This window comes from Anomalospiza imberbis, chromosome Z, assembly GCF_031753505.1.
Source record: "Anomalospiza imberbis isolate Cuckoo-Finch-1a 21T00152 chromosome Z, ASM3175350v1, whole genome shotgun sequence".
Lineage (NCBI taxonomy): Eukaryota > Metazoa > Chordata > Aves > Passeriformes > Viduidae > Anomalospiza > Anomalospiza imberbis.
The window spans coordinates 37,695,217-37,710,197 of record NC_089721.1 but is presented as its reverse complement, the minus strand read 5'-3'; the positions used below and the strand labels follow the sequence as shown (position 1 = coordinate 37,710,197).

The 14,981-nt window shown below is 39.0% G+C and overlaps 1 protein-coding gene across 2 annotated transcripts in view; it reads right to left on the bottom strand.

Annotated features, from left to right (window-relative positions):
• The window catches only part of LOC137465071 (sushi, nidogen and EGF-like domain-containing protein 1), a 218,137-nt gene extending 214,565 nt beyond the window's left edge, over window positions 1-3,572 (bottom strand). For both annotated transcript variants that reach the window (XM_068176788.1, XM_068176787.1), the window contains exons 1-2: window positions 3,521-3,572; window positions 3,337-3,435 (exon numbers count right to left, since the gene is read on the bottom strand). In XM_068176788.1, coding sequence (XP_068032889.1) covers window positions 3,337-3,400 — 64 coding nt within the window. In that variant the 5' untranslated portion in view covers window positions 3,401-3,435; window positions 3,521-3,572. The remainder of the gene's footprint in view (window positions 1-3,336; window positions 3,436-3,520) is intronic.
• Window positions 3,573-14,981: the final 11,409 nt, after the last annotated feature.

Here is a 14,981-nt window from a genome sequence, read left to right as displayed (position 1 = left end):
CCTGTTTATTTGGGATTTTGAGGACTTTTTTTTTGTTATTGTGAGGCTAAGAAAAATCTTTATCATGTACTTTGGCCTTTCTTTCCTGGAAGAAAGAAAAAGTCCTTATATGCAGGAATTCTACTTTTTGGAGGAAAAAAAAAACCTTTAAACCACCAACATTTTTAGTGTGGTTTCTTTTTTTCTTCTAAAAAGAAGTTGATATCTTTGTTTTTAGGGATTTTTGAAGGGAAAAACCTTTTATTCTCATTATTTTAAGGAAAAAAATTCCTGTTCATTTTTTACCTGGCAATTTAAAAGTATTTTTTGCAGGAAAACTCTTTGTTATTGCTCTCCTTTTTTCTTCTTCTCATTTTTCTAAAGGAAAGCCCCTTCATTTGCTTGTATTTTAAGAAACTTCATTTTCCCAGTTCCAGATGTGTTTTTTCAAGCTCTTTAAAGTTGTCTGGCTTGTTGTCTGGCTGGACTTCTCCATAATCTTCAGCTGTGACTTGTCTCATTAATTTTGAAAAAAAACCCAGACAGATTTGGGTTTGTTTCCCTGAAGACAGTGGATGGGGGGGTTGAAGCAGGGGAATTCTGAGGAATTCACTGGATTTTTGGAGGGGCTCCCTGGAGGAGAGCCAGCTGGGATGTCCCTGTGCATTCCCCTCACCCATACCTCTTGTGGGACCCTATCAGTGGCAAGATCCACCCACCCACTTCCAAGTTCTCCAGAATTCTGGGGTCAGTTTCTTTATCCACCCTCCTCCAGCTGGGTGTGATTAAGAGTTTGTGATGAACTGGTCAGAGTTTAATGCTCTCCCCAACTCCCCAACCCTACCCAGTCCTTGCTCTGCAAATGTTCCAGGACATTCCTGCAAGGAATAAAATCCTGTGTGATTTTGCTGGAGAGAGCCAACAATATCGGTAACACTCTGCCAGGGCCTTGCAGAGAGAGGCAGCAGAACTCCAAGGAAAGATTAATGCTGGCAGTCAGTTGGTGTCACTGCTTTCAGTGTCTGGTGACAAGTGGCCTAAAAACCAGACAGTGTGGTATTGTGAAATGCAGGTGAACCCAGTGGGAAGAAATGATGATGTCCAACTCCAGGTCAGAAGGCTGAATGATTTCTTTATTATAACTATGCTATAATACATTAATATACTATATAAAGGAAGGTACTAAAGCTGCATACCTACTTTTTCTAACTACCAAATCTACCTAACTACCAACTTGTGACCTTCTCTTGAGAGTCCAGACACAGGTGGATCTGATTGGCCACCAGGCTCAAATCCTCACCAGAATCCAATTAAGCAATCACCCCAGGTAAACAATTCTCCAAACACATTCCACATGGGAAAAACAAGGCGCAGAAATAGAAATTATTTTCTTTTTCTGTCCTCTGTGCACCTCTATGAAGAATCCTGAGAGAGGGAGAGAATTGTGCTTGCAGCAGTGTGGAATTTCCTGCTCTTTGTATCTTAGTGCATCATGGAGAGGTTTGTTTGGTTTGGGGCTGGTTGGTTCTGTTTTCCTCCTGATTTAAGACTTTATCACAACACATGGCTTTTATGTGCGCTGCTAATGCTGGGAGGAACTGCAAAATTGTGCTTGCTAGGAATTGTGCTCAATGATAGTTTTAAATCTTATTTGCATTAGTATCATGTTCTCTAGGGACATAAATCATGGCTCATGCCCATTCTGATTAGTGTTAAATACTGGTTTTCCTTTTCTCTAGATTGGACCAAACTTTCAGTTCAGGTAAGAGATTTACAGATGTAGTTTGAATTAAAATAACTGTTCTCTTCTGAAATTCAACTGCTTCTTTCTATCCACTGTAGGAAACCACCTTGCTGGCCTCCTAACCACGTTCCTTGTAAAGGCACAATCTGAAGAGTCACGTCTTTCAAGGCCGCCCAAAATTCTGGATGGATCCCTTGCTGAGTATTCAACTTTTAGCTCCTGAAGAAGGCTTAGTCAAATGGCACAAATTCTGTCTGCTTGGAAAACTGTCAGTTTAAACACCAGAATGCAGGAGTTTGGATTCCCATTAGTTTTAAACCTTGGCCTTAGAACATTGTTGCTCTGTTTGCCCCTCATTAGGTGGTTGTTGTTGTTGTTGCAACTTCATACAACTGGAACCAGCAAGAGTTACAACAGAGAAAGAGAACACTCCTCCCTGCCTCTTCCGTCTGGTACTGATCACAGAACACTGGATTTTAGCCTCACTCCCTTCTGCCTCAGCAGCTGTGACCCTAAACACAATAAATTCTTTATTTTTCTGGTTGGAGGGAGGAAGTTGATGTGCCAGCCACATTTTCCTTCTGTAACCTTCACTCCACAGCATTCCAACAGGGTAGCCTCTGTCACTTTCCTCCAGAGCCTCTGGGAATGGCTGTGCACAGGGCTGTGATGCAGGACGTGGTGAAACACTGATCTGATCTGATGAGGCAGCTTTTGTGTTTCCTCTCCTACCGTGCTAATGATCTCTGCATGCAGCCAGAGGAAGTGCACCCTGAAGGATTGTCTGTCTCGCCCAAGGGCAGCCTAGGTCGGGAGAAGAAAGTAGGTTTTAATCACAGTCCCCAGAGTGTGGCAAGGACAGCCCGACCCCATTCTGGGTGACAATGCCATCAGTCACTGCTGCAGACACCTGCCTGCTGCCCTGGCCAGATCACTGGGCTGGTCACTGATACTGCTTCTCTCTGACTCCTGCAGGAAACCTGCTGGGCATGCCAGCAGCCTTTCTAAAAAGACTCTGCAAGCCCCAGTGATGCAGCACAGCTCCCACTCGCTGCTCTGCAGCAACAGGAGATCAGTGATGGTTTAGTGCTGCACTGAGTTTATTGCATTAATATCCATCAGTACAGGTTTGTAGTGAAAGTTCCTGTACCTGCTCTCTACTGGCATCTCTGTTTGTTTTTAAATCTCTCTGCTTAAGTTTCTCGTGCTCCCTAATTAGTATAGAGAGAAAGAGACACTGGGAACACCTCCCTGGTTGACCCTTGGGTTTTATTTATCATTAGTTGCATTAAATCTTTTTGCAATGAGCATTTGGAAAGAGAAGGAAATGCAAGGAGACACACAAAGAAGCTCATTTACAGCTTTGCATTAAAAATCTGAGCACACATTATTAAATTTTAATTCAACTGGCTCATTCTACTTAAGAAATTTCACTTTTTAAAACTAAAATTGATGTAATTTAGAATAACTCGGTTTATTTTAACATTTATTTTATTTCAAAGCTTTAAGATTTTAAACTACAGTTTTCTTGGAAAAAAATCCCCCAAATCTTAATTAGCAAAGAGTTTTAAAAAGTGCAAAAACATCTTAGTCAGAACTCAGTTCTACATCACCTGGAACAGATGGAAGGCTTTGAGCACATCCTGATATTGACAGTAGCTCCACTTCCCCATGCATGTGTAGCTTTACATGCAATCATTTCAGTCCTGGATCTGAATCACACATGCAAACCAGTTATGAACAAAGCTGATCTATCAACAGAACATAACATTTTAGGATAAAATTTCAAGTATTTACCAGGCACTTATCTGTGACTGAATTATATTTGTATTAGGATGCATCTGTGCATGGTAGTGTGAATTAACAGTCCACCAAGATGACAGCTGTATCATGCTCTGGAAAGTGGACCAGCATTGCATTAGAAAGGAATTTTATTTGTTGCCAGCAGTTTTCAGCTACAGTCGAGACTAAGAAGCTCAAATTACACAGATAACTTATTCTGAGAAGCTATTTATTTTGATCAGACTGTAGTTTCCTTTTGTGATGACATTGAACACAATGCACTCAGGCTTTCTATAACCCAGGAAAGCATAAGAGGAGCCAGGTAAAGAAGATTTTATGAAAAAATAATGTTGACCATTGACCATTTAAGATGCCCAGTGGGTTAGAAAAAACATTTTCAGAAGAATTAACTTTTTTTTTTACTGTAAGTATTGGTGAGATCTAGTTGAAAATAGTTTTACCTTGGAAAATTTTGTGGTAGAGAACTTCAGTGTTCTCCACAAAACAAATGGGGGAGGTAATGGATTTTGTACATCTTCCTTCCTCTCTTTTCTTTTTTCTTCCTGCCAGGCAATCAGATCTGCTTAACTGTGACTCACATAACCCTCTTGTTGCTGCTTTATGCATTATTTGTGCTACTGGTTTACTTCTAACAGCCTGTCAGCAGGCTTTGAACTGGGACTAAGGTTTAATTGGACCTGTGTACAATTAAGAGGGACAAGCAGATTCACCTTTTTTTATATGAAAGAGGGACTTTACATAGCTGCCACGGTGTCTGGCTACTAAGATGTCCAATTAAATCAAACATGATATTCAATAACGTAGTATTTAGAAAGCTAGATTTCACAAGTTTTGTGCAGATGCTTTATAGGATTTAGAAGAGTAGATCTTTTGTGAGTGTGTAGTTTCAGCCTTGAACTTCTTTTCTTACTGTCTAGCCCTAACACAAATAGTCTAATTCTCTTGTGGAGAAATGTCTCCATTCTTTGTATGCAGCTCATGAAAATGAAGAGAAGGGGAAAAAAGACTTAAGACTTTATGCTGTCTCAAGTGACAAGAACCCCTATAACAATGATTAAGTGCCAGCTTAAAGGGATGTTCCCTTACCAGGAGACTCTCCCTATACGGCAATGGCAGGAATTTGGTTACAAAAGCATGCATGTCATTGTCCGCTATGAAATGTTAAAGACCAGCTCTAATTTTAACATCAACACGATAATCTCATGTATCTTTTATAATAAGTCCTTTTACATCTGGTGTCTTCCTTAACTCTTACTGACAGATTCCCATGTTCAACACAGTGTTCAGCTTTGACTCATGACATGGTAAAATGCTTCCAGAAGTATACTGTTGTCTTCTACCCTCAAAATAGCCTCTGCCTTCCCCAGGTGATTACTGTCACCATATTTTGACTTTCCTTGAAAGTTCAGGTGGCCAGAAACTCCTGGGGTCAGCTATCTCTCAAAGTGACTTCCCACACTAACAGAAGCAGTCTGTGTGCTGAGCCAAAGGGAGCAAAGGTGAGTCAAAGGGGCAGAGAGAGATCTCTCTGAGGTATTACAATTCTGAGAAAAATTTTAAAAACACCATTCAGAACATCTGTGCCATCCATGACTCTTAGACAAAAGAAAAAAGTAATGCTCCTGCACTCTACTGAGGTGGATATTTCTTTCTAACACATATAGGGCTGTGATTCAGATCTGGGACCAAAAGAAGATGGACAACACACAGGTGATTTATTACTGCTGAACGGTGTTTGCACAGCATCTACACCTCCTTTGCTTCTCTGTGCTCTCTCAGGGAGCAAGTGGGGTTTGGAAAAGTGATGGGATTTGGCACAGCTGGGACTTAAAGTGACTCAAAGCAGTACTCTGTGTCATCCAGGACCGTGCTCAGAGGTAAAACTGCAGGGTTTCGTAGGGTCTTGTAGGGTAAACAGTCTGGGCCCCAGTTTGCTGGTGGCAGGTGGGTGGGTGACTGACTTTGCATCACTTTTCTTTTTACTTTTTTATTCCCTCCTTATTTATTAGATTGTTTTTATCTGAACCCATGAGATTCTCATGCTTTTGCCCTTTTGATTCTCTTCCTCACCCCTCTGCCAGAGACAGAGCAAGCTAATGACTATTTACCCTATGAGAAACTTACCCAAATGAAACAGAATGAAGAAAGACCCTCTTTCATTAAAAAGGCTGAGGGAAATAAAAGGCCAACAGAGGAACACTGTAGTGAGTACAGAAACATTTCTGTGCTGTGCTTGATGTTGGTAAGCTGCCTCAAAAACTTTTGGAATTGGCCTTCTGTAGTTTTGGGCAATAGAATTTTGGCTTGAATTTAACACCACTGTACCAGTCTTGACAAGCAATAAACCAGGAATTTATCTGTAATTGCTGACTCTCTATAAGCAGCGTAGTACTCTCCACTTATCCGTGTTTTGGGAAATTATGGATGTGGCTTAGGTCAAGCCAAAATCATGCTGACCAGAAGTGACACAAGGGTGGATGTACATTAGCACATACTGAAGAGCAAAAGGAGCAGATCTGCACAACAAAACATTCAGGGCTGACATTCACGTCACACGGACTAAGCATGTTCTATTCAGATTAGTCTAGTCCTGTGGACTGAAAGGCTGCAGGAGGTGAAGCATTTTAGGAGACACTCTGGATGTCAGGGTTTGGTTAAGCCTTTTCCAGAAAAAAAAAAAAACCCATCATCATGGTCTGAAAGGGCTCCATGAAATGAATGAGTGTGTAATACCAGAATATGACTGGGAAATTCACTCTTGGGCCCAGCTGAAGTGGTAACACACCTGTGTTATCCATAAAGAGATATGCAGTTCCAGAAATTATGTTACTTTCTTCTGGAGCCACAAGTAATACTGATTCCCTTTACTAAAATTTTAATTAAAGCTCACAAAATGTAAGCTGTTAAGATATTGCAACTGATTTTAAGAATTCATGAGGATCCACAGTAATGAGCAGCATCTGTTTTGTCTGGGGTGAGACCTGTGGTCTTTGCACAGGTGCTGCCATCCTGCCTTCCTGCCACCTGACATTTGGGAGACATTGCTTTCAAGAGGTCTAAAAACGCTGGCCAGGTTTGCCAGACTCATTTGTGTTATGTTTTTGTTGTGTTCCTCTTAGGGAAGGGCTGTTGGAAAGCAATGAACTGATCCTGCATCCAGACGAGGGTGCTGTAGGGTAGAACACCAGTGGGTCTGACCATGGTTTCCAGAGTGACTGCGATTTCCCGGTGATCCAGCTGGACAATGGTCTCTTAAGCAACAGTAGGATTCAGCTGGGAACGTCCATCCCAAAGTCACTGAGCTGTACGTAAGCCAGATGAAATGTTTGTGGTCACTGGGAACTGCTGGCAGAACACGTAGTATACTGAGATTTATATCCTGAAAAACCAGGAAGTGTACAGGATTTTTTTTTTTTTTTGCCCATTTATTTTTTGTTTTGTTTTGTTTTGTTTTTGTTTTTGTTTTTTGCTTTTGTTTTTCACTTACTTGTGTAGAATATGTGAGAGAGAATTTAAATAAAGAACTTGTGCTTATGTCTCCTTGGCTTTTTCTCTGTTAAATCTATTCATTTACAGCTGCTGGGGGATGTGAGACCCAGAGCTCTCTGGTTGTCACAGGTAAGGGAATTCAGGCATCGAGTTCCTCTTACAGTGCCACCAATACAATGATGAAAACAGCCCTTTTGGTCAATAAAATAATATTTTTGATAGAGTTTGGGCCAGAAAAATGATTTTTTTTTTCACATCTCTGCAAGAAGAGGCAGGTTTTGATGATCAGTTTGCAACATGACAAAGCAACCACAGGTAGAGCAACCTCAGAGTCCCTGGAAGTGGCACTAGACTGTAAATGTGGGTGTCCACCTAGGGCTGGTGGATACCCCTGGAGACCCTACAGAAATCCCAGTCCTAAAACATGCAAATTCTGCAGGGTGGGATATCCCACCCTCTTGTGAAGGCAGCAGGGTCTTGCACAGTCAGAGTCAGCCTCAGCACCTGCTGATGTCTGCGTATTTTCAGTGTGACTTTTCTAATAAGTATTAATTATTTTTGTGTATAGTTCTTTCAGTAGTTACCACAGAGTTATTCCATTTTACACATGGAAGAGGAGGTTAATGACCTGGAATCTCACAAGCACTGTATAATTATTATGTCAGTCATCAAACCTCTAATGGTATGTTTGAAATATGGGAGAGGCAAAAGCTTGTCTAGCTGCTCTCTCATGCTCCAAGCTGCCTTGTACATTTTCATAATTACTGAGCTCAGGAGAGGCCAAGGATGTTAAACTCCATGTAGAAATGAGGCTAGCAGATCAGTGGTGTGTTTCATCTAATCTCTCGTCTCTGAAATTAGCTACATTTGTAGGGAGAATTATTGTGATGTCTAAAGAGTGGCCTGGCTGGTGAGCAAGGACATGCTGGCTCACTTCTCCCTGGTCAATGGTTGCTTGGTTACACCTGTGGAGATGTGCCACTTCAGCCTTTGGTGTCTTTATTTCTTCTGCCATGTACCTTCCTCAATGACTGCAATTGAATGAATTTCAGCACAGAGCTGTAGGATCAGGACAATGACCCCCTGGTTTGCTGCTCTTGCACCAAAAATCCTTGCACAGGCAGAGAGCCCATGAGTTAGTGACCACTTGGAGTGTTTCTGGTTGTATAAAACTTTTGTGGCGTGGGCACCTGGATAAATCCTTCATTTCAGCTTCATTTTAACACTACTAAACACATAGGTAAGTTATCCCTGAATTTTATGTCCAGTGGCAGTTCAGATTAATTCCTTAGCCACAGAAATGGAAAGCTGCTGAGGAATCGGCAGGGTGGGTTTCACACTTTTGTCAGCGTGCTAAAGGTTTTGGGCTTATCACAGTTTTTAGTTTAGAAATATTGATTAAAAAAAACCGAAAATATAAATAATGTACATCTTCACTGAAACATTTCCTTTCAGTTTTTAAATTTCAGAGGTCTAAAGAAGAAAATCTTGAAAATATGTCTTTGCCAACAAGTGTGAGGACATTTAAGTGGAAAGTAATTGTGATTGATATTTAAAGAAACCAGACTTGTTCATTTATTTTTAACATTCTGTGGTTTATTTCTTCTTAATTAAGTTTTTAGTAAAAATTCTGTTTCCTCAGTAGCTTTCATTTTCTGTGGTTGACAAACATAAACCACATTGTTATAGATTAAAAACTGAAATATTTTTTAACAATAGTGAATAAATATACTATTCTAAATGAACAGATTATACTAAATAAAGTGTCTTATTTACTATAGCTATTATTTATACAATTATTTAAATAAATATTCAATTATTAATTCTAAGCACACACTTCTTTGATCAGTGGGCTTGCTTGACATTTTCACTCAATTCAAAAATCATTTTAATAACTACAAAAAATTGATCAGACTTTTCAGAAAATTTTGGGATAAAATGTCAAAGCTCACTTATGTGAAGGAGAACAAAGAAAAAAAAGGTTTTCTGAGGAGAAAGAATGAATGAAAATGAAAAGCTAAAGAACATGAAAGAAAAGCTAAAGAACAGAATGCATTCATAAGCAACAGGGATGAAACACTGACAATGATACTACTGAAAGATTTCTGCTAACAAGACCACTCCCAATACACAAATATGTTTTAAATGGCTTCTTGGTATTCCCATTACTTGTAGACATCATTAGGAAAATAAAAAAAGACACAAAAAAATTATTTTGAAGTGTTTTTTTTTTTTTTTACAAATGTTGCTGATTTATGTTTTCATGTAAAAATTTTTATTTCATATCTTGATTTTTTAAATGCTGTATTACAGGCTAGCTGCTGGTTTTCTTAGGAAAACATTAATTTTAAGAAAAAAGCACAAAATTGTCAGAAAAACTTGGTAACTTACCTGCTTTTCTGATTGTGATTCCTTTCCCAAACAATTACACACTTTGTGGTTTTATGCTGATTTTGGAAAAAAAAAAAAAGACGCTTGGAGATAATTCCCATAACACTCTTCATCACCTTTATCCATTAGTTTTCACAAAGAGTTCTGTGCATTTCTGTGCATTCAACCAAAAAAAAAAAAAAAAAAAAAAGACAAGCATTGTTAATGTTTAATTTTAACTATATTAATCGGGAAGTTATGGGGCAAGGGCATAATGGTGGCACAATGAGACCAGATAAATACACTGAGTAATACTTCAATAATCCTCTGACACACTGGATGATGTTTGGGGTTGGTTAAGTTTTGGGTGCTTTTTCTGTTTTTATACAAACTATTTAGGAAATCCCATTAGGGAGAAAAATAGAATTATCTGCTCTGAAATGTCAACTCTTTCTTTGGTGAAAAGCCTATCTTGCAGGTCAGAAATGTACTCCAGCTCCTGTTTCGCATGCCTTAGGACTCCTGCAGAATTATGAAATATTCTTTTCCATTTTCCCTTAGTAATCAATTATAGCAAGTGTGTGCCACTGCATTGGTATTGGTATTTATTCTGCATCTAAATCTGCAAAAGCACAGTGATAAATCACATCTTCTGCATGTGCATAACAGTGATATAAGTTTGCTACTTAAATTTCACTTCTTTGAAACATCCCTGCCTTAGGTTTTTCCCTGAGCAGTGTAATCAGCAAAAGTGGGACTATTGATTAATTGACACGGTCAGAAATCTGCACCTTTCATAATGAACGGATAATTCCTTGAATCGGATGTGCCCTGAGCTTGTGAAATTTTACACTTCAAGCAGTTAGCCAATTCTGTGAGAATGAGTAGTGTGGTGTGTTGCTATTCTTCCTAATTCTTATATTTTTATTATCTACACATTTTTTTGGCTGCACCTGATGGTGCAGGAGTGAGGCCAAAACCTGTTTTTTTGTCAGCTTTTATCGTCCTTTCTTTCCTCAGCTTCTCTATTTCTAGCTAGTCCTCTAAAGTAGTTTCATCTGTGTTTTTCTTCTCTTCTGCTTTTGTAGGCGAATCAATCTTATAATGGAATGAAAAGCCCCAGAATATGTTTTTTTTCCCACAAATTAACAGAGTGCTTGTTCAGGATTTTTGAGTATTTTTCTGATTAATAATGTAGCTGATTTGACAGCAAAACTCGAACTATGGCATGCCTTGATCAGAAAGCAAAAAATATAAGCTCTTCTAGAAATATTACAGTGGTGTTTCTTCCCCAAGATTTTGTAATTTTTTCACAACTAGGAGCAGGATTTATTTTGCAAGAGGGAAGTAACCCTGGAATTTCTGGAAAAATTTTCTTAGAACTCCATTTTTTTATTAACAGCTGAGTCTTTCAAACCCATTAGAGGAAAATATGCTGCTTCTCTCTAAAGAAGGAATTCTTCTCTTGGGCTGTGAAATTAGGAATTCAGATACTTGAGGACATGGGTTTGCAATTTGGAATTAATAACTTTTTGGTGAGTCATGATTGGTTTCATTTTATGTTTATAAAAATATGTGAGCTTTCAAAGAAATTTTAACCTTCATTTTTCTTTTGGTGTATAGCTGTGTCTGAAGTTTGTTGGTAAAGCTGTGACAAAATATTTGGCAACTGGCAATGTGCATTTCATAAGTTAATTACTATCACTGTGCTATTTACATTCAGTAATGAGATACTTTTGAAAATTAATTAGATGTCCTTGCTTAGTTGCAAAAATCTTTTAAAGGCATTTATAATTCAATGTTCTCTGCTTTTTCTGTGTCATCCAGTATCAAAGAGGAGCCAAATCACTATTTCCATCCCTTTTAGTTGAAACAGGACTATTTCTACTTTCTGTTCATGGCTGGTTGTGTTACCCAGCTTCAGGCACATTGTTTATCTTCACTTTCATTTGGTGACAATAAAGAGGTTTCTGCTAAAGGAAACTGTAGGACAAAAAAAAGTATATTCAATTGTTTTTCTTCATTGACCAGCACCAGGGAAGACACAACTCCTGTACACAGGGGCTGGTTTGCAAATGCAGCTTAGTCTGGTTTCAGAGAGCAGAAGGAATGACCTCCAGTGCACTGTGTAATTACCCTAATATACTTCCATTCTGTAATTAAAACTTGTAATTTCTCATAGCTTTTGCCTCGTGGAAAGACATTTTTCTGCTCAATCTCATCAGAGGAAGAGTAATTTACTTTCTGTACATATTTTGATGATGGGCACATCATAAATATTGGGATTTCTTCTTAGACTTGATAACGTCACATGCTTTTGATGCTAAAGTCATTCTGCTGGATGTTTAATTAGAGGTCATCAAAGAGGGTTATTTATATTTAATTCTGTAGTTAGCGTTTGGCCTTCTCAGTTTTATGCCAGACTTACAATACAATGTCCACGCTGTCTGGTATTAATTTAATTTGTAAATAATTTAGGTAATTAATTTACTTGATAAGCCTTCCTGTCTCATTTTATGACTTTGTTCTCAACCAAGCTGGTGAAACCTAGCTGCATTGGCAATGGGCTCAGCAAAAAAAAATACTTTGGAATCTGTATCAGTGCCCCAAGATGGGTGTGACAGATGACACATCTTGTCTGATGCTTCATAAAGCTTAACTACTTGCAAAGAAAGTCTTAACGATCAGTACAAAAATGACTTCTAGGCTTGAATAATTAATATTCCTTAAAAAAACCTTACAGGATATGATCCTAGACTTACTGACCCTGGGACCTGAGCTGGCATGGTCAGTCCTATGCTGCCACATTCCCTGGGCCTCCCGAAGTCTCACAGCTCTGGTCTAAAGAGAAAATGTGTCAGAGACATCACGGGCTGCTCCAGCAGGGAACAGAAAGTCAGATACAGTCAAGAGAAAGTTCAGGGAAATAACTCGTTCAATACAATGGCAAAAAAAAAAAAAAAAAAAAGCCAACTCAGTAATTTTTTTTTTCTCATTGTTTAAATAGTGACATCCATGAGAGCTTGCTGGTCTGTCTGTCCTTTCTTTTATACAAAGGCTGGTGGGTTTTTTGTTTATCAGGCATGGCTATTTTAAACCACTGTTGTGACAATCTTTTTTCCCTTTGCTCATTGAGTGCAGGGTAGCATCCAGACTTTGAGAGGACAGCAAAAGAGAATTTTTGGATAAAATTCTGAGGCCAGGTTCAGCCTTTTTATAGCAAACCTTTCTGTCTCACTCTTGCTTCCAGCCCTCTGCTGGCTCATCCTGCTGAAAATGTATTTTGGTTTTCATTGTCCAGTGGAAAGGACAATTTACATGCAGATGGGGTGCACAGGATGATGTAGATGGTAACAGCACTTGTTTTAAAGGTATTTCTAAGTATGTTGTGGTTGTGTGGATGTACCTATGAACTCAGAGTTTTTATTCTGCTGGAAGAACTCCAAACTGCTAAATCCTGGGTCTCTGCTCTAGCTGCCTCCACAGCCCATCCCAGCATTGGCTTCCATGGTGGACAAGTCCAGCTGCAGAGCATCAGTCCTTCAGGGAAAAGGCTCAATGGAAACAAACACCTCAAAGCCCCCTGTCTGATGTGTAGCACTCCTCCTGAAGTCCTCTGAAGATTTTGTCTGTGAATGTCAGAAGGAGACCAGAGGAGGGAGGAAACCTGGGCGTGAGGCTCCAGCAATCAGCCAATGTATTTACATTGCTGCAAAGGGAACTCTCACCACAAGATCCGCTGTAAATAACTGCAATATGAGTAAATAACTGCCTCACTTTATGGCCATGGCTCAAGCAGCATGGCACATTGAACTCTGAACAACAGTGGGAAATAGTAAAAATATTAATCACTTACCCAGTCAGAAAACTCAAACTTGGTTGAGTTGCCAAGTGATTGAAGTGTTGTGTTGGGAGGAAATAGTGAGTTTTACATTTCTCAGCAGATTCAGAATACAGTTGTAGAATATGTCTGAAAAGGCAAACAAAAGACTGAGGAAACCTGCCCTGTGGCTGGGCATTCTTTTCCAATACAGCAGAACTAGGTCAGAAGGTGTGGGATGGATGGAGCTATAACTGCTGCTTTTCACTAACTTTACCGAGAATATTCTCTAAAGTGTTGGTTCCACAGGATTCAAATGCTGAGCCAGTTAAATTAATTTAATATATTGCATAAATATTATGCATGGAGGAAACCTGGGCATGAGGCTCCAGCAATCTGCCCAGCTGCCATTGGCCCTCATGAACAAATATCCCGTGTGAACCAGCAACTTTGAAGATCTGATTCTTGCAGCCGGCTTCCACAGCACTCATCTCTGATGTTCCATAACAGAAGCTTGGATAACTGGCTGCCTGGAAAATCAGCAGGCCAGGCAAACTGAGAAGCAGGAGGGATGATACAAATTGAATTTCCTGAGAGGTCCAGGTGCCATTAAGTGAAGACCAGCAAGATCCTCAGTAAGAGAGACTGAACAGCAAAGTAAGGGAGTAAGGAGCTACTGTTGGAAGATCCTTTTGTGAAGAAGGAAATTCTGCCTCCTGCAAATGAGAAGTGTATGTTCTGATGATAAAAAAGTGAGTCCAAAGTGGAAAGTTGACAGGTGAATTAAAGTAGGTTTTTTTGACAAAGCAGAAGTGGAGTATTTCACTCAAGTAATGATGAAGTATTGTGAATGATTCCTGAGCTGTATTTTCAGCAAGTATTACTGAGTTTAGATTCAGAATGTGTCACTGTCTCAGTCAAGAGCTTTTACTGCTTCCAGCATGTTGATACAAGGACTCTCTTTCAACCAGTCAACATCTTCTGAGGAAAGCGAATGGACAGGCAGGAATTCAGAAATATTTCTGACAAACTTGCTGCACAATCAAAGAATTTTAAAAGACTGATTTTTCAATCGAAAAATATGTTGGTATTGCAGGTATTTTCTAAGCAAAATATAGATTTAAAGTAAATATATGTTTCTGAATCTCTTTGGAAAAATAGCTCTCTTCTTTTTCCTGCTCTGCAGTACTAAATATTAGTGGAAAACTAAAAAAATTAGCACTTAGGTGTTTCCATGAAGAAATTTTTCCTAAGGGATGCAGAAGGAAATGGTTTCTGCTCAGCTAAATATGTGAAGATTCAACATATGCAAAGAAATTACCAAATTATTCCTGAGAGGTACTTATGTGTTTTATGAAGGGAATTAATTTCTGTAACATGTTGACAGTGGCTTATTGCTTGTTAATATATTTAAAAGGCACTTGAGAGACAATCGACTGCATTGACTGCAGAGGAAAAATTTATTGCCTGTAGCACAAGATGGGGAGGATTGCAGGTTGTCCAAGTATTAGTTACTTTGAATAGACTCAGGCTCAGTCTTTTTAAACAGTTACTAATGGAAATTTAGACTGCAGCTGTGTGAAATTAATCTACTGGACTTCTTTCTAAATTAATCTATTGTCCTTCTTTCTGCAATGTACAAGCTCTGTGCTAATTGGGAAATGGTTTCTTGTTACAACTCAATCTGCACCAGGGATATTCAGAAAATAGACAAAATGGGCTGTTAGACAGGAAGAATTGGGGTTATTGTAACTACAATATCAAAAAAAACCCCAA